Source organism: Emydura macquarii, unplaced genomic scaffold (genome assembly GCF_026122565.2).
Source record: "Emydura macquarii macquarii isolate MOO-44397 ecotype Brisbane River unplaced genomic scaffold, CSIRO-AGI_Emac_v2 contig_2473, whole genome shotgun sequence".
NCBI lineage: Eukaryota > Metazoa > Chordata > Testudines > Chelidae > Emydura > Emydura macquarii.
Window position 1 is genome coordinate 2,492,351 of NW_027132610.1, and position 26,346 is coordinate 2,518,696.

General features: G+C 43.2%; 1 protein-coding gene and 1 long non-coding RNA gene across 3 annotated transcripts in view; both read right to left on the bottom strand.

Annotated features, from left to right (window-relative positions):
* ARHGAP20 (Rho GTPase activating protein 20) overlaps positions 1-11,773 on the bottom strand; it is an 89,898-nt gene extending 78,125 nt beyond the window's left edge. The window contains exons 1-2 of the mRNA XM_067562824.1: positions 11,429-11,773; positions 409-494 (exon numbers count right to left, since the gene is read on the bottom strand). Of these exons, the coding sequence (XP_067418925.1) occupies positions 409-494; positions 11,429-11,527 (185 nt within the window). The 5' untranslated portion in view covers positions 11,528-11,773. The remainder of the gene's footprint in view (positions 1-408; positions 495-11,428) is intronic.
* A 1,334-nt stretch (positions 11,774-13,107) lies between these two features.
* The window catches only part of LOC137162802 (uncharacterized), a 71,063-nt gene continuing 57,824 nt past the window's right edge, over positions 13,108-26,346 (bottom strand). For both annotated transcript variants that reach the window (XR_010922501.1, XR_010922502.1), the window contains exon 3: positions 13,108-14,080. This is a non-coding gene — a long non-coding RNA (uncharacterized lncRNA). The remainder of the gene's footprint in view (positions 14,081-26,346) is intronic.

Here is a 26,346-nt window from a genome sequence, read left to right on the forward strand (position 1 = left end):
TTAGCTCAAATCACTTGTAGAGTCATACAACAACGGGGGCTGAATTATGCTTAGTGCTGCATAGGGCATTAAGGGATGGGGGGGAGGGGGGGCAATGAAAGAGGGAACCATTAACCCTCCCTCCCTGCCCATTCCATCATGAGAGTAGGCAGCCATAATTTGGTTTCCAGTACAAAAGGAAGGGGGTTGACTAATGCTGCCTGATGGGCTGAGCAGCTCAGACAGCATTAGGATGCCTTCTAGTAGGTACTATGCCAATGGAATTGTCAGTGGAGGGCTTATCCCCCGCAGTATGGCTCTGTCTGAAGACATAACTTAGCCCAGTATGGAGAACAGCCTGTCAAAAACACCTCAAGATTTGGGCTAAGGAACTGGGGGGAAAAAAGCCAGCAAAACACATCAACTCACCTGGTGATAGTTCTGGACTTGTTAAGTGCTTTGCTGAGGACCAGAGATGGTGCAGATTGACGTCTTTGGGCCAGACTCTTCATCTTCTGATTGGAAAGAGAAACAAAACGAACCAGAGGTGAGATTTTACCCACTAATTGAATGTCTACAGACATTCGGCTCCTGTCTCCATTAATCTAATTGGAGTGCTATCTCTAAAGACTGACACCAAGCGTCAGCATTAACTATTTAATTGCTGATCATTTATGGGATGGAATGGGAAAGTGGGTGACAGTAAAGCTCACAGAGAGCAGGAGAGAAATTGGGAATTACTGCAGGGAAGGAATAAAAGAGAAGAGACACAGACAAGGAAGATAGACAAAGAATAGAGAAGAAAGAGGGGGGAAAAGAGAAAAATTGCAGTAATTCTAGAGAGGAGCATATTTTTCTATTGAGTGAAGCTCAGTATTACAATAAAGTGTGGAGCAAATAATAAATAAGATTATACTTCCCTAAGGAGGAGATTTTCAAAAGCATCCAAAGGATTTAGGAGTACATGTTCCAATGGCTTTCAAACAGACCACTGTTCTTACCACTACCACTCCCCTCTCACAGGCAGGAATAGAACCTAGGTTTCCTAACCTCTCCCACATTCTACTGCTGTCTAGAAATTAGTTGTTTAACCCACGGGCAAAGCATGTAGGACATCCCCCTCTATTGGCTGGCCCTCAGAAAAGATAAGTTACTTTTTTAGCTCAACTAATAGAAGTCCGAGCTGGTGATCCGAAGAGCTGGGGGGTACCAACTCTACTGATATGCAGCCAGGATCCTCTCCAACTCTGGTAGTCACAATAGAATTTGTTTTTCCACTTTTTAAAAAACTGGTTTATTTAATTCACCTGGTGAGGAAGCATTCTTAAATACAGATTCTATAGCTTAAACAAAATCACTGTAACTTGTCTAACATGGCACATTGTGCAGCAAAACCCAGGTCTTCCAAATCTTGGTCATTTGTCACATAATTGGATTGCCTGTGTCCTGCACTGAAGGTGGAGAGGTATACCCCTAATCTATAGCTTCTAAAACATGTGTCTATCCTTATAAGATTTGATATAAAAATATCCAACACTAGAAAGTTCCTTTAACAATGTTCCAGATCTCAAGGTTGGTAATCATGAACCAGGATTTTCTTCCTTTATGTTAACAAAAAGCACTAAATACCATTGACAAACATAGAGGACTATTGATTCTTCTGCCAATGTAGCACAAAACATGATAGGGAGGGTTCATATTACATTCCTCACTGAGAGGAAAAACTATGCAATGCTCCATGGTATCCTTTCTTTAGCCAAGCAGAGAGGTATTGATCAGTATCATACCAGTGCATCGGTTGCTATGATGATTGTTTTACACTGGCTTTTCTATTGGTGCAGTGTGCACTTGTTTGTTTATAATGTATTTGTCTGGTAACAGATTATGCTTGTATTAAGGCTCTCTTGTACAGCAGTGGTTGAATTTCCATGATAAGCTCGATTTCTGGTCCAATTCTAAAAATCCACCAAAACTCCTATCAGTTTTGATAAGTTAGGCCTGGGACCAAGTTTGAATTCTTCTATCCAATTTGAAGTTATACAGGTAAGGATTTAAATAGACTGACCATCCTAAAAAAAGATTTTCAATGGTTCTTTGCCACTTTACAGCAAAAAGCAGAAAGAAAATATTTTCTTTGATGAATTCTTCTAGCTGAGAACTAATGCACAGGCTCAAACATTGCCTGATTACTATAAAAACTCATAGACTTTAAGGTCAGAAGGAACCATCATGATCATCTAGTCCAGTGGTCCCCAAGTTTTGGGGTGCTCCCCACGGGGAACACGGAGGAATGTTCAGGGGGGCATGTGGCATGGGCCAGGCCAGCCCCCATGGGGGAGGGGATGGAACGCCACACTTTTACCCCACCCGCCCCCAACCTTGCTCCTCCCCCAACCCTGTTCAGTTCCCAGTCCTGCTCTGCCTCCAGGCTTGGACCAGCCCTTATGGGGGAAGGGAGAGAGTGACATGCTTCCAGCTTTGCTCCGCCCCCAGACCAGCTCTGCCCCCAGTCTCACTCCTCCCCTAACCCTATTCAACCCCCAGTCCTGCTCTGCCTCCAGGCTCAGGCCAGTCCCCAAGGGGGTCGGGGATAGAGTGCCAAGCTTCCAGCCCCGCTTTGCCTCCAGACCAGCTCCATCTCCAACCTTTCAGCCCCCAGTCCTGCCTTGCCTCCAGGACCAGCTCCACCTCCAGGCTAGATCCATCCCTAGTCCCACTCCACCCCCAACATCATTCTGCCCCCAGTCCTACTCCGCCCCCTGCTCCACCCTCAGCCCAGCTGTCCTCATTCTTTCTCTTCCCCCAGACCAGTTCCACCTCTAGTCCCAGCTCCTCCCTCACCCAGTTCTGCTTTCAGCCCAAACTCAGCTACTGAGGAAGTCTTGGCTGTGCAGTCATGGAGGGGGGAAGGGGACAGATGTCATTAATAATAAGGGAGGGGCACAACTGAAAAAGTTTGCACACCACTGATCTAGTCTAACCTCCTGCACATTGCAGGCTACAGAACCTCATCTATCGCCTCCTGAGGTACTGTAAACATTTAAATAGGAATGTAACTTTATAGATGAAGGCCAGAAGGGACCCTTATGATCATCTAGTCTGATCTCCTGCAGAACACAAGTCATAGATTTCACCCAATAACTTCTAAAGATCAAGGACTGTGTCTTTATAGGCATTTATACAGTCAACTTCCACAGTTTTATCATGAATCTGATGACAGCAGTTCCCAACCTTTTTGAGTGTGTGTATCCCTTTTCAACCTCCAAACATTTCGTGGACCAACCCCTTTTCAACCTCCAAACATTTCGTGGACCACCACATGCTACTAGTTGTAAAATAAATCACAGTAGTAGGTTTTTAGAAACTATATAAAATTATTTTTTATTTGAAATTGTAAATTTCCTTGGTGAGGATGTTGGGTTTTTTTCCCCCGCGGACCCCCTGTAGTAGCCTTGGGGACCACCAGGGGTCCGCGGACCATAGGTTGGGAACTGAGTGCTTATGTCAGCAAAATTTAATGTCACTCAGGGATGTGTTTTTTTCACATTTCTTGGCCTATGTCTACACTTGCCGCCAAATTCGGTGGCAGTCAATGGGAGAGATGTGAGTATCTCCCATCGATTTCCTAACTCCTACTTACCATGTTGTCTTCAGTTTGCTGCGCCGACGGAAAATGCGCTCCCATTGACGCAGCATTACTCCACCTGGCAGAGGTGGATTAATAGTGTCAATTTCTGGGTCAATTGAGAGGGTTTCTACTTCTGCTCAATCAATCCAGATAAATCAATCTGACGGTGGGACTATCCTAGACAGAGCCTGAGTGACAAAAGTTTTGCTGACGTAAGTGCTAGTGTAGACATGGCTACTGTGCATTTACATACTTTCATAGGTTTGGCTTTCTTCTAAATGTAATCTTAACATTTCCTGGTTTTCTCTTTTTCTTTAAACTCAAACCACAGAAATGAACCTGTAATCTTAATTTCACTTTACAGTTTTTTGTTGGGGTTATAATACCCTATGAAAGTGAGGTAGATGCAAAGAAACTGTACATACAATGCCAGATCTTCACTTGGCATAAACTAGTATAGCTCCTAAGATTTCAACAGAGTTATGCTAATTTACAGGTTCTGGCCCAACCTATTAGATCTTGTAATCTTACAGATGGAAAGATGAGACGTAAAACTGCCAGCCTTTACTCTGAGTATCAACCTAGTCATCTGCTTCGGGGAAGTCTATTTCTAAATGCCAGCATTATATTAATTTTCACTGGTAATTTACGGAGATGGTTACTTTAAATTGTGTTGCTCAATTATGGTATTAATCTCCATTCTGTGAAAAAGCTAATGTACAACAGTGTTTGAGCGGAGCTTTAAAAAATAAAAAGCAAACCTAACTGAAAATACAGCATTTTCATATTATTTCTGTATAGTATTTCATTATATTAGACCTGGAAAGAGATAAGCAGAGCATTTATTAAGTAGAGAACACACAAAAGAATTCATGACACATATGATTGTTTTGTGGGGAAAGATAATTAAGATACCAGATGTAAGTGGTAGAATGTTCATAATTTTTATGAGCATCTAGAGAAGGAAAATAGGTGTCTGATCATTCTTTTCCAGATGAGTGCAATAAACAGACATCGTTTTTAGCTACTTCATAGTGTTACCATTCTGATTTATGTAATATTTTTACATATCACCCTCCAGCCTCACATAATGCTGATACTATTGAGCTATATAAGGCCCTGTTCCTCAGCTTGCTCTATGTAGACAGACCCTTGGCCCCCATTGTGCAAGTAAGTTTTGATTTACTTCTTTTGTGATCATCCTAGCATAACGTTTTTAAAAAAATTCATTGCTTGAATAAGCTACGAGCACTCAATATCATATTTAGATTAATATATGAACCTTGTTGTATAGTAAAGAAATCAAAGATCTGGTCCAGCTTCCATTGAAATCAATGACAAAATTAGAGTAGAATCAGGTTCACATATGTTCACATACATATGTTTACAGAATGAATGTTGCTGATGTATCCCAGCAACATACAATGCAAGGGTGTCAGATTTTTTTAAAACAGTGTCATGGTCAGGCACTTGCTTTTTGAGGAAAGGATAGGAACAGAAGGGCTTGCAAGCTTGATAATGAAATATAGAACCTTTGGCTTCTAAGCCAATGGTTTGAACCCAGAGGAAAAATCAATACCATCTGATGACAATTCAGTGATCTCTGTGAAATGGATGAAGATCTCAATCTATCCCTAGCTGATAGGTGACCATCACACAAACACCACCTCTGCAAGAGGCAGGACGCCTTTGTTGGCAAACTCACTAGAGGCAAAAAAATTGTATATGTCTGGAAACTGAATTAACCTCTCCATCACTAAAAGGGGGTCAGGACTGAAACATAGTGGTGGCTACTGCAACCTTCACCCAGAATATCATGGCTATATCCATTATGCAAGCAGAGGATTTTGGGTGCTAAATCTGGACGTTTAACTACTTTTTGCTTTTTTAAAAAATGAAAGGAAACCTGCTTTAAACAAAGCTCACTCCATAAAATCTTGAAGTCAGTTTGAACGGTTAATGATTTCATTCATACAAACTCTGCTCTCCTGAAGTTTGAAGCAACAACAAAAATATCTAGGCACACACACGTTTTGGTTTAGTTAAACATGAATTAAGTATGACATACAGACTTTTAAGGAAGCCTGTACCAAGGTTTACAAATAATTGCTTTATTAAGACTAAAAAAATAAAAAAGCCCCAAAATATTCTTTACTGTCCAACAGTTTATCTTTCAAGATCTACTCAGTACTTTAAGTATATTTCTCAGCTTGATTGCTCAGGTATCACTAAGCCATTTACAGCTTAGTAGGTAATAAGCCCTTTACATTGTTTATTTCTGTTTTCTGCATGCCTTAATCCAATGTTTGTCAAAGTCTGACAGTACACATTGAATAAAAATAAAGAGAAAGAGAGGAAAGAGACATCAACACAAGAGGATGCAAGGGTGGCAGAGTGCGCAGTAAGAAACAGAGACTAAAAGTAAAGTTGGGGTAGGAAAACAGAAGAGCCGTAAGAGAAATTATGAGCAAGAAGAGATGTGCTATCAGCAGTCATACTACTATCCTAGACTAAAAACTCTTATGGCTTTAATTTAAATCTGGAAGGGAGATCTCACCTATTATGTTGGTGGAAAGGAGGAATACTCAAAAAAATTGGAGGAAGGGGTTGTAGGGAAAATGGAATGCTAAACCTTCAAGTCCTATTGCCAGCAGTGCTTCCGCACTTCCTCGCTATCCTCCCCTTCTATTTTATTCCAGTTATTCTGCTACCAGGGCAAGTGCGTGCACATACACACAAAGCAAGAGGAGGACTAACACTTGGTACAGTTGTGCTCGTGCATCTGTAGTGCAGGGCTTTCCCAGGGGCAGTTTAAAACTGACAAGTTTCATGTCTTTCTAGTCTATTTCAAATGACTAGTGGGAAAGTATTGATGAGGCAGAAATCCCTTTTGGGGAATAGCAAAAGGCAGGCAGGTGTGAAAGCTGTGAATCCCATCCTCTTACATTCATCTTAAAGTCTAGTTTCTTCCCATCATTTGAAGAAAATGGGTAGATCTCACGCTCTGACACAAATGAACTTTAATTTAATCTCTGGCAGGATTTTCTGGAAGGCAGGAAGGGTCTCAGGAGATACCACAGGCATCCACTAAGCATGTGTCTTTCATGTCGCATTTCTCAGGTCTCCAACATGCAGGTTCACTGTGCTGAGTGCATTCACTTCCCTGATGTATTAACACAGATGGAACAAGGCATATCCTCTGCCTTGGTTACATGCTTCAGGCTACAGAATGTAAATCTGAAGCTATCCTGTCTCCAGGTGAAGATGAGGAGACAAAGGAGTCTACCAGAGCATAAACGAGAGCTTACCTGAGAGTGCAGATTGTACATAGAAATCTGCTAGACACATGCATGAGAAGCAGACTAAGGACTTTAATAGCCTTAAACTAATTAAAAAAAAAAAAAGGAAATTTGGGATCAGGTTGCCTCTGCTTCCTTAACTCATTCCCGTTGTACCTAGGTATTACAAGCAACTCATATCAATACAGAATGTGACATATACAATTCCTAGGTACTGGGGACTACAATAAGTGCTAAGTTATTATTATTAAGGGCTGCTACTACCTTGGAGTGAAAATACAAAGCCAGGAAACTCAGGAACTGGGACATCATTTTATTCGCAAGACAGATATTCTACTTTTTCTATGGATGGCCACCCTCAAAAAAGTATTAATCCTCGACCCTAGACTGAAGCAGCATTGCTGAGCCCTGAGTTACAGTACTAAGTTATCATCATAGATCAATACATGCCCTATAAGTGGCTCATTTCTAAGCAGCAAGTGCATTAATGGTTTAATTAATCTTAACTACATGCTATTTTCAGTCCTCATTTGAGTTAAAATTGCTCACATCACCTTGCAAATTATGCAGTAATTTTCCATTACCTGGATAAGAGTGTGATATGAGAAGTTTCCCTAGGCAGCCAAGATTCCAGTTATCATTATCAGTAATATTATTATACTAGCACCCAAAGGCCCGAAATCTCACCTCATTGTGCTAGGCACGATACAAATTTATGGGAAGCTTTAATCCCTTCCTCAAAGAGTTTACATTCTTAAATAAAAAAATAAATACATGTGTACGGGAAAGGACAACCTTCCGCATCACCAGAACACTTCTTTCCTTAACACAGTAAACAATTGCCCTACCCACGATCACAGCAATTACATCAATTCAACTATATTGGTTTCTAAACAAATATCCTTAAATCAGCACAAAAAACGTGTGTTTACTAGCCCTCAAAAGTCAGATCCTCTCCTGGTGATTGGCATAGCTCCTCTGTTGTGAATGGCACTATACCAATTTACACCAGCTGAGAAACTGGTTCAGGATTTTTTCACAAGCATAACTACCATACTTGGCACTTCTACATCAAATGTGCAAAGTATTTCAAATATCTTGAACATTGATTGACGCCATCTCACAAAGTCTCTGATGTAGGTAACTAATTATATCTGTTTTAAATCTGGAGAATAAGAGGCATGCAGAAGTTCTGCTATTTGTTCAAAGTCACACACAAGTAGATGGTAAAGCTGGAACTCCGGGAGCAAAACCTAGGCAGCTTCCACCTCCAGCCTTGTGGCTCAACAAAGATCACACACTCCTATTTGCTCTGACAACTAGATGCAAACTAATAACTTAAGACAAAACAGAGTTCTGACAAACACAGAAGAGTGTAACTATTTCTGCTATGTAAGCTTAATTCAGCCTCATTGCGTAAAATATGTCACAATAAGAAGAATGAAGGGTTTAGTGGCTACTGATAGTCTCTCTTTATTTTGAGAGGGTTCATGTCAGGAGGTTAAAGCCATTTTAACATCTTTAATCTTAAATACCAAACATGCATGCAAAATATTTTAAATATCATACACGTCTTTCTCAATTTAAATTAGCCCTGTTTTGATCTTTGAGACTATCACCAGACTCTATACTGATCTATTACCAACTTTCCCATATAATTTCATATATAACGAGCACACTAGGGAGTTTATCTCCCACTGTAACAAGAAAAATTCCATCCATTCCTCTGTTATACTCACACTGTAAAATAAATACCATAGGTATAGGTACTTAGAGTACCCATCACTGTAGTATCTAAGCAGTAATGATACCTCATTTGAGATTCCACTAGGAACAGGCTTTGACCTCTGAATTAGGGTAGAAAGAGCATAGGAAGCCTCTTCCTCATCCAGTGCAGTACTTAAAGAGCACGAAGGCTGTGGACCCATACAAGCCACCACATCATCAACTCAAAGGCCAATATATGCAGAGTAGAGAGTGTGGCCACGCTTACCCCTATCTAGCAACATGTCATCAGCATCATGTAAAAGCCAGAGGCACAAACTGCTTCTTTTCAAAGACACATATCCCACTGTATGTGCCTCCACTAGATGAAATCCTGACATGGCTGTCAACATCTCTGGGAAGTGGGCATACTAACCAGCATCCCTACTCCCTCTCAGCACCGGCTACAGGCCGAGCAGAATTTGGGCACTCAAGTTCCTTAGCCTGTAACCTCCTTGGAGTAGGGCTGTACTGGAGTATTAGGAAAGTGCCACCATTAATAAAAATGCACTATTACTTTATGTTGTTTACATCCAAAAGACTGAATTACACATAGGAGGCTGTAGTAGAATACTTTGAATCTCACAGCATTTGAAGCTTCCTATCATTCTATTTTTCTTGTTCCCCTCTTATTTCAGGTGTGTATCCGGCATTTGGGCAAATGGTTGCAAAGTACAATACACAGAGATTACATTCAGAAAATGGGGAAGGCACAATATAAAAAAACCTACTTTCTGAAGCCACATTTTAGATTATAGTATTTAGAGATGGAAAGTGTTTATTAGATCAACAGCGAGATATAGTTCCAATTTAAGGGAGTGTAGCAGATATCCCATAATGGTACATAAAAGGTATTTTACTGGCACCACATTTGATCTTAGCCAAAAATATTTGAGGGGATTGTTTTATCTATAAATTTTCACTTGCTACCGCTGAACTGGGTCAGAGCAGTGGTTGGGTTATAGTACTGCAACACTACTTTCAATCTGGTTGCATTCATTGCTGGATAGATAATACAAGACTTCTTATTGCCTCTACAATTGAGATATAACATATAAGCTTTCTGGCCCTAAGGATTGTTTCTTCAGGTGGACCAGCATTATGGAAAGACTGAGATGTGTAGCTGCACTGCAGTTCCACACTGCTCTTGTGGCCAATAAAGTTCCATGCCTAAGCACAAGATTGAATACATACCTATCCTTTAGTAAAGAGGTTTCACTCCCCTCCTAACCTGATATAATCAGGGCTAGAAAGATTTATGAAGGGCATCCCAACCCAGCCAAGCATTATAATCCTGATAACCAATATGATAGTATGTACTATTGTGGTAATTCTCTAAGGAAATGGTATTTGCATGGATTTAAGGACATTTTAATGCAAACCCTGTAAGTAAGAGGAGATTCCCATCTGAACTGGGTTCTCTCAGTGAGCTTCAAATGGAAAAATAATGTAAAATATGCTGAGCTAAAAAGAAAAAGGAAGTCCTTTTTTATATAATGGGAAGAATATTATTATTAAAGATCACCCATTATGGCAGAAAATATGGCAGACACAACTAATTGGCTGTATATTAAAATGGACACTTAGCATCCAACATAATCAGGCAAGAAAATAGACAAATCCTAGCTGTAAAAAAGAGATTTTGCAAATGGCTTTGGAGATCGAGCTGTGCCCGATTTTCCTGTAACTGATGGAACACTCTTGGCATTTATTATCTTCCTCGGAAACCCCTTTCTTGTTTCTTTCAGTTTAAAAGCGCGTGTGGCAGCGTCCAGAGCCGTCCCCCCGCCCCGCTCGCCCCGGACAAAGCCCAGACACGGAGCAAAGTAATTACAGAACAAGGAGGTATTCTGAGTCAAACCGGCGTTGATTTGATAAATAATAATCACTTTCATCCGCGTCTCTCTCAATCACCATCTGACATATACGGACAACTCTGGTCTGTGCCACAATCGCTCACGTTAATGTCAACAGCTCCGTTGAAACAAGCCCTGTAGCTTTTTTTACCTGATACAGCATGGATCATTACGGCAAATTGTTAGAGGAAACAGGTAGCGGCAATCATCACTGTCACAGAGGCAGCCCAGAGAGCCAGCGGGAGACAAATGCACGTGTCGTGTGGCAGGTTGCACTTTGTGGGTCTTCTTGGCGGTGACTTTAATAAATGGCTCGTTCAGCTGGTGACAGCGCGGATCGGACAAACCACGGTCTTACACCGAGCAATGCAGCGAGCGGCACTGCGCGGCCAGCTACCCGAGAGGGAGCCGGGGCCGGGGCCGTCCTGCAAACACAGCGCCCGGGGACGGGTTGGCCTGGGGGAGGGAGGGGTGCTAACGACGCGGGGTGTACGCATCGCCGAGCACGGGCACAGCATGAGGGACCGGGGAAGCAGGGCTTCCTCCTCCGCGTTTATGCCCTGGCGTTGGGGGAAGGGGGGGGGGAATAAGGGCTCTCTCGCTGCTTGCCCGCGTGTGTGTTTCGGGAGGGGGAACTGTGGGGGTGTCCTCTGGGCTCCCCGCTGCTCGGATGTACGGGGGGTCAAGGGGCTCTCTGCTGCCGGCGAGCATCGGGGGTAAGCGGGGAAAGGTGCTCGGGGCTCTCCGCCGCCCGGGTGCATTTGTTGGGGGGGGGCTCGGGGCTCTCCGCCGCCCGGGTGCATGTGTTGGGGAGGGGGGCTCGGGGCTCTTCGCATGCATGGGGGGCTCGGTGCTCTCCGCCGCCCGGGTGCACGGGAGGGGGGCTCGGGGCTCTCTCTCACCTTCTTGCTCTCGGGCGCTGCGGAGGCTCTGGACTCCCCGCTCACAGAGGACGAGCGCCCCTGCCCGACGTGATCCTGTTGCGGGGACATCGCTTCCATCAAGCTCCTTTCCCCGAGCGGCCCGAACTCAGTCTGAGGTCACAGGCTCATCCCTCCGGGGGCGGGCACTGGGGGACCCCGCGCGGCGGCGGCGGCGGCTGCACCATGGAGAGTGAAGCTACGAGCGAGCGGGACCAGCCCGCGCTGCGGACACCCGCTCCGCCAGCCCCGCCCGCTCAGCCAGATGGCCCCGCCCACACACCGCGTCCCCTCGCCCGTCTCCCACTGGCAGGCCTGCGGCTTGGCTTCTTTAGTTACTGCGCATGCTCGGCGGCGCGCCGGCTGCTCAGCGGCAGGCCGCGGGGGGGCAGTGGAGCCGCAGCGCCTGGAGGCTGCGGGCGCGTGGGGCCGGGCTGGGCCGGCAGGTGTCTGTCCCCGCCGCCGGGCTCGCGCGGCCAGGCTCCGTGCCATGCCTGCCGCGTTCCCTGGGGCCCGGGGCGGTGGGGGCCGTGGCCGGCAGGTGCTGCCCTGTCCCTGCTGCGCTCCTTGGCTCCAACCTGCGCCGGCATCACCCGGCGGTGGCAGCTGCCGCTAGCCCCACCCAGCACCCTGCATCTGCCTGTGCCAGCCGATGTGCCAGGGCTAGGGATCCGGCCGTGCAGCTGGGCAGGCGGAGCGTCAGCCACACATGATAGTGCCCGTAATCTGGCGCCAGCGCCTGCCTGCGTGAACCGGCGCGACTCCGACTGCAGGGGAGGCTGGAGCTGACCCAGTATCTCCGGTCACGAATCAGAGCGCTGCAGTTAGTGACTGTTAATTTGAAGCCTCACCACGGGCGCACACGACATCTGCAATCAAGAGCCGTGCCACACTCGAGCACGCTCTGCAAAGGGCCCATTTGCTGTCACGGGCTTGCCAAGTATTATTTCTCCTGTGGCTGAATACCATGATGTTGCTTTCTGTTTATAAATAGTCCACCGATGTGATCTGGACACGACTAGGGTGCGCCATTTGTGCAGATAGAACAGGCTGTTATAAAGCGAACGCTTCTGCTTTTAAATACATGGGTGAGGCCATAATCTCCCCTTCCCGTCTAAACACCCACCGAGAAGAAATAATTTGAAAGCTCTGCAGATTTGGGCGGTAGTTACGAACATCAGGGCTAGGATCCCTGGCTCGGGAGTCAGGGACACGCTCTCTCTCAAACCACTTGCCGCTGGGTTCCTCCTGCAATACTGGCAACGCGCACTCCTGCATCTAGCGCTCAGCAATGCTCGTGTCCCTGTCCAACGTGGGCAATCACGTTTTCTAAAAGGTGAGCAGCATAAATAACAATTAGAGAAGGAAACATAGTACAGAGCGTATTTGTTCCCCAACACTTCCTTCCATGAACCTGTCCCATGCTGAGCTTATCCAACATGCTGTTGACACATAAGGGCTCCTGGTGGCTCGATAATGGGGTGAAGTGGGCATACCTGATGACCATTTTACCATTCTCTGTATTCCCACATTCTAGCCCTATTATAATGCAAGTATCTTGTTTTTGCAGTCCTTCACATGCTACCGTGAAGAGGAGCCTCAGTTCCTTGGTAACCAGTAATCTGAAAGGAAATAAAGACAATTAATGTGACCATTTAGTGGTGTATTGTTTGTGTGGATGTGTAAAAGTTAGTGTAAATGTGTAACCCTACTTTGGAGTCAATTGCTTCCAGCTCATCTTTCTTTTTAATCTACTGGCACCTCATCTACTGCATCTATTTTACATGATACAAAATGCTCAAACTCATAGTGATTCCTTTTGTAACTTAAACTCCCATTGACACTACCTACAACTTAACTTGGAGTCCAGTAGAAGAGATATATGTAAAACTATCTGAGCTAGGGGCTGTCATTTACCATTTGTACTGCCCCTAGTGCAATTGGGTCCCAATCTGATTAAAGTCTTTAGAAGCTACCACACTATAAATCTTAAATAATAGTAATCATAAATGATTTTGGCCTAGTTTTGACATATGACAGTGGATATATTTTCTGAGATCATTCACTGTGGAATAATGTCTCCCATTATCCAATGGGAACCTTGCTGTCTATCTGTGGTATTTCTAAGACACCCAGCTCCGGCATTGAAAAGGTCATGAAGCAGAGAGCTGAGGAACTGAAGTGGAAGGGAAAGGGTACAGGTACTTTCACAGAGAATAATCACAAGCCCTAGCTGAATCCTGGCACACAAATGCATATGAAGAGTTGCCTCTGCATTTTGTACACATTTGTAGCTGACAACTCTTGGAACATCACAAGAATTATAGTACAGAACCCAGTAAGCCCATTACTACTATTCTGGTGTAAGAGAATGATGAATTTATTAACAGGCAGGATATGGTATAAATACTTCCACATTCTCACACAGAGATGCTGTCTTTGCACATTTTCTGCTGTTAACCCTTCCTCCCTGCCCTAAGTCATCAACAAGTCCTTCAGGTCATGGACAACTGGACAGGGCTAACTTTGGTGCCATCTAACAATATTCACTAGGTGACGGGAGGAGTCGCTTTTGGATGATGAGATGCATATCTTCCCAGTCCCTGAAAGACCCATCACTGTCTCCATCAGCCCCTGGAAAGAGAAATGTACCTACATTTACTAGAGGTTTGTGTACATCAATATTTCATGAGTTAAGATGTTTCCTGTTCATTGAATTTTTGTGGAGGAGTTGAAATGATGCATTCTTGGTATCAGCACTAATTTGCAAACAGATGGCCATATTCAAAAACTCAAACCAGTATGCAAAAAAAAAATTAATTTTTAAAGCTTCATAAAAATAAAATCACTGCATCACCAAAAATTAGCTGAGGAGGAACCACTGAACCAACCATATACCAAAACAGGTGGCAAGCTGCAATGCAAAAGTTGCTTATCTCACTGTTTTCTCACCCACCCCGTGCTCCCTCTCTGCTCACATCTGTTTGTTTCATCTGCCTGTTGCATCTTGTTATAAACAAGACCCCAGTCATGTAAAGACTTACAGACATGTTTATCTTTAAGCACATGAGTAAAAATAAGCACATCTATAAGTCTTTTTAGGCTTTGGGTCTAAGATTGTAAGCTCTTTGGGGCAAGAGCTGTCTTATTACTTAGGAAGTACAGTATCCAGTACAATGGAATTCTGATCCTTGAGTGGGGTCGCCAGGTACGATTGTAATGTAAATACTAAAAAAGAGGGGAAAAGAAATATGGTATTAGAAAGGAGGCTCCATAAAATGTCTGCTCAAAACCTAAAATATTTTTAGTAATTCTGGCAGGCTACTACCAAGAAACAAATGATGCAAATGATGATATTCTTGGTGATGTTTTGGAAATTAGGCTTATTTATTTTGCAAAGGAAATGTTACGTAAGCTTCCTAAATGCTCACGCATGCTTAGTTGTGTTCCTTTCTCTAGTACTGTAGCCACATTTCCTGCAATATTTACTGAATGTTTATTGACCTTTTCACCTACTAAGTAAAATAAATAGATTAAAAAAGCTGCAGCTTGATATGTCTGAGAATCAGAGAAGTGCTCCTCTGTGGATATTGTGAACGTAAAAAAATCAGTTTCAGTTCTTCTACTTCCCTTATGCTGACTTTCAAACACCATTTGTTAACCTTGGATTATTTTCCTGCTCTGCCAAAAAAGCAAGCAGAATGTTTTGTGCTGAAGATATATGGCTATAAGTGACTCAGAGGAAACAACAGTTTATAAACCATGCTTCCCTTAAATTTCAGCACACATAGTGCTGCAGCCAAATGACAGAACGGACACATAGTGAACATACAGTACACAACCACAATGTGCAGCCATCCTGAGGCGGAGTACCTATAAAAAGACCTTCTGCATTAGAACTGGCAGCTAGAAGGCCCCACACCTTAGAGCTCTTGAACTCAAAGCATATAAACAAATAAACCAACCAATTGAGAATGGCCAGAAATGGAAAACAGGAAAAACAGATTTTCCCAATGGAGAGTTCAGGGCTTTACTGTCAGTTTTTTTAAGGCTGCACATGATTTTTTTAAATTTGGGTTCTTTAAGGAGCCTGGAAGGAAGCCAGGGTGCTCAGCACTAAAACCATCCAAATTACATAATCAGTGTCTGGGTGCTATTTGACAAGTGGTGTTTTTGCATGTAGATTTCAAATGTCAGCTTGGAGATTCCTGTTTTACGTATATCATTGTTCCAAACCTTCCTCTTGCTATTCAACTATTCAAAATATCACAAATATAAACTAAGAATGTTCTCCAACCCTGCCCTACAAAATGTAACAGGCTCACAGGAGAACATAAATATTAACAGAGAGGAGAATTTTTGTTGCCTTGGCCACAATGACTATGTTGTTTGGGGGCCAGAAAAACATGGATGCTATAGGAAAAATCCTGTTTGTGCATAAAACACAGGAGAATTAGCTCACGATCAAATCCATCCACATGGAAATATCACCCCTGTAAATCTGCCATGTCAGTGAAATCCATGGTGAACTAAATACAAACTTTTTTACAAGCTTTCCATCCATTTTAGCACTAGTGGAGAATCCTTTCCAAGGAACAGAGTGCATCCAGTGTAAATAAGTTTCAGTTTGGAAATTAGGGAGTTGAGTTAATTTACAAGGATAAACGCAATATATTTGATTCTACTATATCTACATTAAAAATATATGTTTGCCTGCATATTAACTTAACAAAGATCACAAAAGCCTCATGTCATTGAAATCATACTGTGGGTCAAATATAAGAGAATGAAAACCTAGAGGCAATTATATTTACAATTAGATCTTGTGCAACAGCCTTCAGTTTCTAACAATCTAATACCACTCATACATTCTCAGTAGCTAAATTCAGGGCCAGATCCTAGGTAGAGTGGAACCACACCTGGCACAGCTGAAGATGCAAGGATGGCAGAGTGGGGAGGGGGGCAAAGGTGGCTTTATGACATAGAATCATAGAATCGTAGGACTGGAAGAGCCCTCGAGAGGTCATCTAGTCCAGTGTTTCTCAAGGACTGGTCCATGGACTGTCACCGGTCCCTGAGATCTCCCTGACACAGTATAGGAAGCCAGTCCCTGGTATCAAAAAGGTTGAGAAACACTGATCTAGTCCAGTCCGCTGCACTTATGGCAGGAACAAGCATTATCTAGACCTTCCCTGGCAGCTGTTTGTCTAACCTGCTCTTAAAAATCTCCAATGATGGAGATTCCACAACTTTCCTAGGCAATTTATTCCAGTGCTTAACTGCCCTGACAGTTAGGAAGTTTTTCCTAATGTCCAAACTAAACCGCCCTTGCTGCAATTTAAGCCCGTTGCTTCTTGTCTTGTACTTAGAGGTTAAGGACAACAATTTTTCTCCCTCCTCCTTGTAACAACCTTTTATTTAGTTGAAAACTATCATGTCCCCTCTCCGCTTTTCTCCAGACTAAACAAATCCAATTTTCTCAATCTTCTTCCCTCACAGGTCATGTTTTCTAGACTTTTCATCATTTGTGTTGCTCTCCTCTGGACTTTTTCCAATTTGTCCACATCTTTCCTGAAATGTGGCGCCCAGAACTGGACACAGTACTCCAGCTGAGGCCTAATCAACGCGGAGTAGAGCGGAAGAATTACTTCTCATGTCTTGCTACAACATTGCTGCTAATGCATCCCAGAATGTACATCTTTATGCCCAACCCCTCCCCCCCGCAATCCTGGAACTATCTGGCTGTTAGCCTGGTCCCCCGTATAAATTAGAGAAGCCTTTGTGGTTGCAGCTCAATGAGCATTTCTGGTTGCCGGGGATCACTAGGGCAAGTGGTGATTTGGATATGTCCCTTTCTCTTCGACATTCTCCTTCTTGCTGGGATCTGACAGGGGGTGACATAGGAGCTACAACAGCAGCTGTTCACCACCAGAAGACTTTTGCATGAAGGGAATCTGCCACTGTTCAGTTCCACAGAGTTTACTGCTGCTTTGTGCCAGCAGATGAGGGCATGGTGAGCATCACAGAGCTGAGTCTGGACTGTGATATGTATCAGAGCCGCCTAGTTGCTAGGCCCAGTTCTTGTCCTTCAGTTTTTATGATTGTTTGCAGTTATAGATGGTTTGCTGTGTAAGCCATTGCTGGTGGGGACCCATTAACCCAACATGGTTCAGTCTACAGGGTTGGCACCTGCAGGTTTGCATGAAGGCTCAGGTTCACAGAGAACATGAGCATCTATGATAAACCACACTCCATCTACTCAAGGCCATTTCTCCTTTGTCAAAGGCAAAGAGTTGACGCACCGCTCAGACATGTGCTGGATGCACACGCTGTATTAGTCTCCTGCGTCTTCCAGGGTGCTGAGCGTCACTCACTCTCTTGTCCGTACCACTTCTGAATTGTAAATGGTTTTATGACATTGTATCATGAAATTACTGGGTTGTGAAAAGCCAACATGCATGTGGCTCCACTCCGAATATCCTGGGTTGTGCTATGGCCCTGCCGGGTGAGAGATAATGGCTGAGTGAGCAGCTCTCAATGACCCATCGTCTATTTTATTGGGTCTCAAACTGGCGGTTGTGAGCCCTCAGGGGATCGACGTGGTTATGTGGGGGTCACAAGCTGTGAGCAACCCAAGCCCTTCCACCCATGGGGCTGTGAGCTCCGAGCCCGGCCAAGTGTGGGGCCGTGAGCCTCCCGGCTTTCTCCTGGCAGAGGAACATGGGGGAAGGGGGCAAGCAGTGTTACACAGATACTGCTAAGCCCCTCCCCCCAACATGCACCCCCCAGGGAGCTGTGAGCAGAGGGACCGAGGACCTGCCTCCAGGTCACTTTCCCCACCGGGGCTGTGCTGTGCGGCGAGCATCAGGAGCTGCTGCTCTCTGCCCTTCCCTTACACAGCCCAGGTAGGGAAAGTGACCTGGATGCAGGGATCCCTGACGATGTTCCTCGCTCCTCCCCCCCACAGCCTCCTAGGAGTGCACAGAAGAGCAGCGTTTGAGGGGGGAGTGAGCAGCAATACCAGCTGCTCCCAGCATGCAGGTCAGTTTCCCCAGGTGTTTGCAGGGGGGGGTGCAGGGATTAGGGGAAAAGGGGACACAGTGCAGGGGTTAGGGATGGAGGAGGAATGGGGAATCCAAGGGAGCCAAGGGCAAAAGGGGAGTGGGGAACTCAAGGGGACACCGGTGCAATGGGGAGGGCACCCATGGAGACCTGGGGGTCGCACTGAGAGACTTGCTGTGTGAAAGGGGTCACCAATACAAAAATTTGAGAACCACTGGTCACTCACCTTGAAATAATGGGTCTGCTCTAGCTAGGAGAAGACACTTCCTCTTCTTGTCTGAAGGGTGGGGGACTTGGAAGTAATGGAACGTTATCAGGATGAGAACAAAAGAAGTAGATGACGCCAGCAGGAGTCTATTAAGGGATTCACAGGGTGGAACTGGGGAGAGAGCCATTTTGCACCAGATTAAGAGGGTGTGCGTTGACCACTTGACAACTGCCGCATGCCCTCCAGTGCGTTAAAGGGCAAACCAGAAGCTTCACACTTTTTCAGCAGAGTTCTGGGAGAGGGGTTTGTTCAAGAACTGGGGAGGCTGAAGGGTCAGTGCTGTGCCCAGAGGGGCTAGGCGGCTGAAGCCTAGGTTCCAACACTCAGAGGGGGGTGCCAGATAGAAGATCTGCACCCTGAGAGTGTGCCTGTGGACCCTGAGATTGGAGCAGCGGCCGGACTTGGTTCAGGCTCCAAGAGCTTGAAACACCCAGGGGATCCAGAGCACAGCGGCTTGGATTTCACTCACAGCAGTCCTAGCGGTTGCCTGGAAGGGGCGCTCACCAGGATCTGTGTCCCACTATCCCAGTTGATGCTTTTCAGAGGCCACCAGAAAAAAGAGTCACTACTTTCCTCTACCTTTAGCAGGTCTGCAGGAAGGTGAAATTGACTCTCTGAACAAGCAAAATACAGGCAGTAGGAGCCAGGCAAGAGCCTCAGTCCCATTGCAGTGACTCAGGAACTGTTCTGAGGCACACAGCACACCATATTCATTAACTCAGGGGAGCTATGGCACTCCTAGAGATTCCCTAGCAGCCACACACAACAGATTCTGGAATGTCCTTCTCATCACAAAGCTGCTAATGAGCCCGGTCCCAGAGGGTTTGTCAGACTGCTCCATACAGAAGGACCTAAACAAACTGGAGGATTGGGCCAAAAGAAATCTGATGAGGTTCAACAAGGACAAGTGCAGAGTCCTGCACCTAGGATGGAAGAATCCCATGCACTGCTACAGACTGGGAACCGACGAGCTAGGCAGCAGTTCTGCAGAAAAGGACCTGGGGGTAACAGTGGATAAGAAGCTGGATATGAGTCAGCAGTGTGCCCTGGTTGCCAAGAAGGCTAATAGCATATTGGGCTGCATTAGTAGGAGCATTGCCAGCAGATCAAGGGAAGTGATCATTCCCCTCTATTTGGCATTGGTGAGGCCGCATTTGGAGTATTGTGTCCAGTTTTGGGCACCCCACTACAGGAAGGATGTGGACAAATTGGAAAGAGTTGGGCGGAGGACAAAAAAAATTAGGGGGCTGGAGCACAAGACTTATGAGGAGAGGCTGAAGGAACTAGGCTTGCTTAGTCTACAGAAGAGAAGAATGAGGGGGGGATTTGATAGCAGCTTTTAACTACCTGAAAGGGGGTTCCAGGGAGGATGGAGCTAGGCTGTTCTCATTGGTGGCAGATGACAGAACTAGGAGCAATGGTCTCAAGTTGCAGGAGGGGAGGTCTAGGTTGGACATTAGGAAAAAGTTTTTCACTAGGAGGGTGGTGAAGCACTGGAATGGGTTACCTAGGGAGGTGGTGGAATCTCCATCTTTAGAGGTTTTTAAGCTGCGGCTTGACAAAACCCTGGCTGGTATTATTTAGCTGAGGTTAGTCCTGCTCTGAGCAGGGGGTTGGACTAGATGACCTCCTGAGGTCCCTTCCAACTCTATGATTCTATGATTCTATTTAACCCCAAGAATACACCTTGCTCCAGGATTCTCTCTCTGTTACCACAGCAGTTATAGCTTTCTGACCTCCAGATTGAGGCTTCCCTTCCCTCACTCCCCATTCCCCCTCTCTCTCTCTTCTTGCTCTTTCCTTGCTCTAAACCTCCCCTCCATATCCAGACATACCTCTCCCAGTTTATTTTCTAGTGGCACAGGTGCCCATTTCACCAACCCTTAGTTCTCTTTTTGACATAGCTTCCTCCTTTTCCCTAGAGGTAGGTTTGGCAGAATTCAATTCTTTTTTAAAAATAATTTTAACAGATATCATTAATGTTTATTTTAAAGTTTTTTCATTTTTATCAATTTAAATTTTCACTATTTACCTGAAATTATAGGGTTTAAGCATTTTTTAAAAGTTTTTATCTATTTAAATTTTCACAGTTGTGAGAAATTATGGGTGTGGGGGGTCAGACAATAATGGAATCACACAATAATTATTCAATGACAGTAGTTGTTGAGATTAAAAAAGTTAAAGCCTTCTAACTGTTAAAATAGAAATGGTCAACCTCACATGTCAAAATATAGAAAGTAAAAATCCTTAAATAAAACTCTAATAAGTTTTCAAACAGCATTTTTCTTACTGTACCTATTTGCATATTTCAGTGATTATTGATGGAAATATTTGTCTTGATTTGTGTGTGTACAGTGAAATTGATGTTTACTGACATTTTCTGACAAAAATCTAATCCTTCCAAGCCTACCTATAAGCTGTGCGCTCCTCAATGGACCAAGAACCTGCTGGACATCCTCCATCAGCTTCTATTATTAGCCTTCTCTGAGTGCTTCCTCTGAAACCCTCCCCTCTCTAATGAATCTGTCTTAGTTTAACTTTCGTCCTGAGCTCACAAACACTTTAAGCACATGAGTAACTATGTAACGTTAAGCACGTGTTTAAGAGTTTGCAGAACTAGGGTCTTTATCTGGAATCCTTGTCCCTCCTTAATCCATGCAACTCTCTCCCTAGATAGCTTTTGATAGTGGCACTCCTGGATTCTTTTTGCTAAAGGGACCAATTCTTTGCAAATTTAATTTGTTCTGTCTCAGAGTGGACCCTAAAATATACAGAAAAGCACCCCTCTTGGATAGTTTAATTAATACTTAGCAACTGAACAAAGAATCTGCAAACCACTTTGATAAAAAGAAACAAAAATATTGGAACACGTTTAAATGTAGGACAGTTTGAACATGGGACAGTTACTTTTGTTCAGCTGAGATGAATATGGGGTTCTTCCAAACAACATGTAATTGTCCTTGGAAAATGCTTTCTGTGGAAATTTTTGACTTTTCATTGAAAAAAAACAAAGTTTTTGGTCAAATAAATATTGGGGATTTTTTTACATATATCAAAATTTGCAGTGAAATATTTTTCCCCTGACCCACTCTAGTAAGGACAGATTTTTAAGTAGTTTATAAAAGGGTTAATACATAATTAATGGATGTTTTAAAAATGGTTAATCTGTCATTATAAAGTCCAATAACTGTGGCTTAAAACCATCTATAACACCTTCTACTGGTATGCTTATATCTCTCTGTGAACCAAGGCAATCTTATCATTTTGTGCTATCCCAGTTAATAACTTCATAGTATCAAGTGGGGAAAACGTGAGCACTGGGAAGTGTCAGACACTTAATTCCATTTTACAGCTATATGTATTTCCATTTGAGCCATGTGCTGGGGAGAGTGCTTGGACTTCAAATAAATTTAAGCTAGGGTTTCTGGTTCAGGTTTCAGGCCAAATCAGGACTAAGGTCCTGCACACCCATATAATCTCACTCTCAATGAGAACGGCTCCTGTAATGAACACAGATTTCTATAATTCATTTCAGCTTTGTTACTCTGTCTATGTGAAATTAAGTGAAATATATACAAAGTGAAGTTTGCCTGTATAAGGATGTCGTCTACACACAAAAGTTACAACACTTCAACTAAAATTGGGTTCTAAATCAATGTAGTTAAAACAATTTTTGTGTATAGACAAGGCCTGAGTAAAGACCTCAGGATCTGGCCCAGTATCAACACACACAGAGACAATATGAAAATTTATACTTTGCTTCTAATTATTTTACATAGTAATTCCATAATAATTCCATAATAATGTTCATAATAAAAGCTTTTAAGAATGATTATTGTTGGCCTGCTGTGCATTGATGATTTCAGTAGGTTTCTGTAGCCTGTGCTGAGACGTGAGACACACAACATCATAGGTGATCCCTTCTATTTGGCTAACTGGAAAATAAATGTCAAAAAGGAAATGCTTTCAAGAAGCACAACCTTTCCTCATCAATCCATGGGAAATATACACTTCAACCCCTGGCTTTGCTTTCCCATGGCCTGATGACGAAACTGATTCCCAAAAGCTTCCTGTTTTTACTCTTATTTTTAGTTAGTCCAAATGTAGAGATCACACACAACCTTCTGATGCTCTTTGGTTTGTACTGTCTGCTAAAAGGGCCTGCATTGATTATAACGAAGTACATTTAAACTCAAAGTAAAAACGATTGCATAAAACGTATAGATTTCCATTGCATTTACAGATTTCCTAGCACTGAATCACATTCACTGGGGAATGCATCACAGAAATCAATGTGGTGAGCCTTTTTAGTGAGGCCTTGAACAATTTACATGATACAGTGGGTGAATTAACATGGAGAGTAAAGCTGGCTACTGGGAGCAGCTTAAGTCAATTATTGCTATCTAAGAATAAAGCTATTTAAATAGCTCCATTAACGACATTTGAACACAAAACAGCACAGCAGCCTATTCAGACTTACCATATTTCATTCTCAGGGCCAGATTCTACTCCACTATACACATGAACTCAGTGAGGGCTGTATGAATGTACCTAAGGACAGACAGAATTTAGCCCCAAGAGTTGGCACATGCACCATTCTGAACAGTTGAGATATCACAACCACTGGGGCCTTCTCAACTGAAACACTTTAAAGTGCAGTTCCTCCATGAAAAGTGACTGTGTCATTGTGGGGTTCCATGTTTGTATTTCAGTGATTTCCAGATCAAATTGTCTCCAATTTTTTTTCTAAATGGCAACCCTGGATCCAAAAATCAAGCTGTGTTCTTTCCTTCTCAAGCATCACCACCAGCAATAAGCCTCCTCTGACCAAATTATGTCTTCACTTACACCTCCTCACACCATGCTTTAATGGGTTTGCACAGTATAACTAATTTGGAATTCACTAAACCCTTGTCAATCACACTTTATAATATGGACTAGGCTAGTGGAAACATTTTCATCAAAACTGTTTTTTGACAGAAAATTGGGTTTTTGACAACATGAAATTGTCCTTGGAAAAGGCTTTCTGTGGAACATTTTTGACTTTTAATTGAAAAAAAAACAAAGTTTTTGGTCAAATAAATATTGGGGTTTATTTTACATAAATCAAAATTTGCAGTGAAATATTTTTCCCCTGACCCACTCTAGTAAGGACAGGTTTTTAAGTAGTTTATAAAAGGGTTAATAAATAATTAATAGATGTTTTAACAAACAGTTAATCTGTCATTATAAAGTCCAATAACTGTGGCTTAAAACCATCTATAACACCTTCTACTGGTGTGCTTATATTCATTTACAACACATACTACCCATGTTTGTAATAGGCTTAAAGCAGCTGTTAATCAATCATTTATTGACTCTTTATAAATGTACTGTTAATATAAAGTGTGACCCAATTTTGCTGATGATACACAAGGACAGAATACAGCTCCCTCTCCCAGAATTGTACTGACTCTACAGGTCTGGCAGCATTAAAAGTAGTAAAACATTATTCTAGTCACTAAAGTAAACAGAATAGGACTTGAATACACATAGGGAGAAAATCCTTATAGGACCAGGTGCCATTTTTTACAGTTACTTTACAGATTAAAACTACAAGTTCAGCTTCCCCTGCAAATTAAAAATTAAAGTTTTAAGTTAACTGTCAATTCATCTGTGGGGAACTTGGCATATGAAGTATTAGATGTTAAAGAGTAACATTTCAGATAAATTGAGGTCTCATTTTCTGATTTTGTGAATATAACTTCTGGAGTAAATCTGAGTACTTGCATCTTTAGCTACCTGATTTGTGCTCACTATCAACTGGTTAGCAATTCAAGTACTCAGATGCCCCTGGAAAATGGTAGGCCATCTTTTAGGAAACATACCACTGAGTATTTCCAGAATATGCACATTTTAAGTTCAAACTTGTACTTTATTAGGTTGAGTTCTCGTCCAACAATAGACAGCTGCCGATCTCTCTGTTACCTCCGTTACTGTAATTTGAGCTCATTTCAGGGATCTATAGGAGTCCTCCTCAGGAGACTTCTGAGGAAGTAGGACCCAGCCCTTGCTGTGGAAGTTAGTGAGAGGAGAGGACACTCAGAGGACCTCATAAGAGACACTCAATTGCTTCAGAATAGAGCCTTTAAATTATAAGGCATGAAGCAGGTTTAGTCTTCTAAACCCAAATAGTACACTTCATTAAGCTTGTCTTTGAATGAACTCTCTCTCAGTACACTGTAGCACACAGGATATCATGATTAATGCTGTAATCAACCTGTAGGCTAATTACTGGACACTGTGTCACCACCATCCAGTTCAGCATCCAGACAGCAGAGGACTCCATAATCTCCTGACTACAGGGAAGTACAAACCGAAGTCAGAGGAGAGCAGGGTCAAGAGGGAGCCAGAGTCTGCATAAGAGTATGAGCTTCAGATAGCAGGCAGCATGGAGCTGGGACTAGAGGGGCTGAGAACTGACCTAAAAATACTGAGATTGGCTTAAAAACCATGACATTTTTACAAAATATAATGTTAGGTTCTTTTTATTTGTTTTCTGTTTTTTGAGCCCTGTCGGGTGCACTTGGTTCATATTTTCAAGCTTTGCTCTGCAACTATGAAGGCTAGAAACTTACTTTTTTTTTTTAATGAAAGCTGAGAGTCTCACATAATCACGATTTCCAGAATTAGACCTTTTAAAAAACAACACCAATATTCTGAGATTCACAATAAAATTGTGAGCATGGGCAACAGTAGGTTTGGAGAGCTACAAACAAACACGCCCTATTGCTGGTAACAGCAGAAAAGATGTGAAAGCACAATACTGGGCAATAGCAGAGGAGGTTACGCCAGGACTCGAGCTGGTCATGAATTTTCCATTGGAATGAATTTTTAATGGAACATTCACTTTCCACAAAATCAAAATTGGCTGCAGGAAAATTTCAGTTTTGCAAAAAATGTTTTGATTTTTTGTTGGAAAATTATTTGCAGCTTCATGGCTCCTTGACATGGCTCCTTTTGGTGGGCTGCTGGAATCTGGAGAGCCGGGCTTCTAGGCTCCCCAGCTGCCACTACCAGGCTTCCTGAGTTGCCCGGCCCTCTGTCTGTGGCAGGGCTCCAAGCAGCTTACAGAGCCTTGGAAACAATTTTAAAACGTTCGGAATAAAGTGTTGTTTTTCCTTTTTCAAAATGACATTTTGAAATTTCTGGTCTGCAGGAAATTCCAAACTTTCAGTTTTTGGTTCTGTTTTGAAATGTTGCGGGGGAGAGGGAGCGTTGTGTATTTTTTTATTTTTTTGATGGAGGGAGGGTTCTTTTGGTCTTTTAATTTTGGAATTTCCCTTGGAACAGGAATTCCACTTTCCAGCTAGCTCTAGTCAGGACCTTTTTACTTTTTACACCCGGGACTGGACTGCCCCTCTGGGCTGAGTAAGGAACTGCTGAATTTCTCTCTTTTTAGTTGTAACTGCTAAAGAAATGGTGCATAGGGCATTTTACTGCTGGCAGCCTTAGCAATGTGGATAATCAGATGAACATGAGCTCCCAGTGTGATGCTGTGTAATGTATTATGTAACATGAGTAAAGCTGG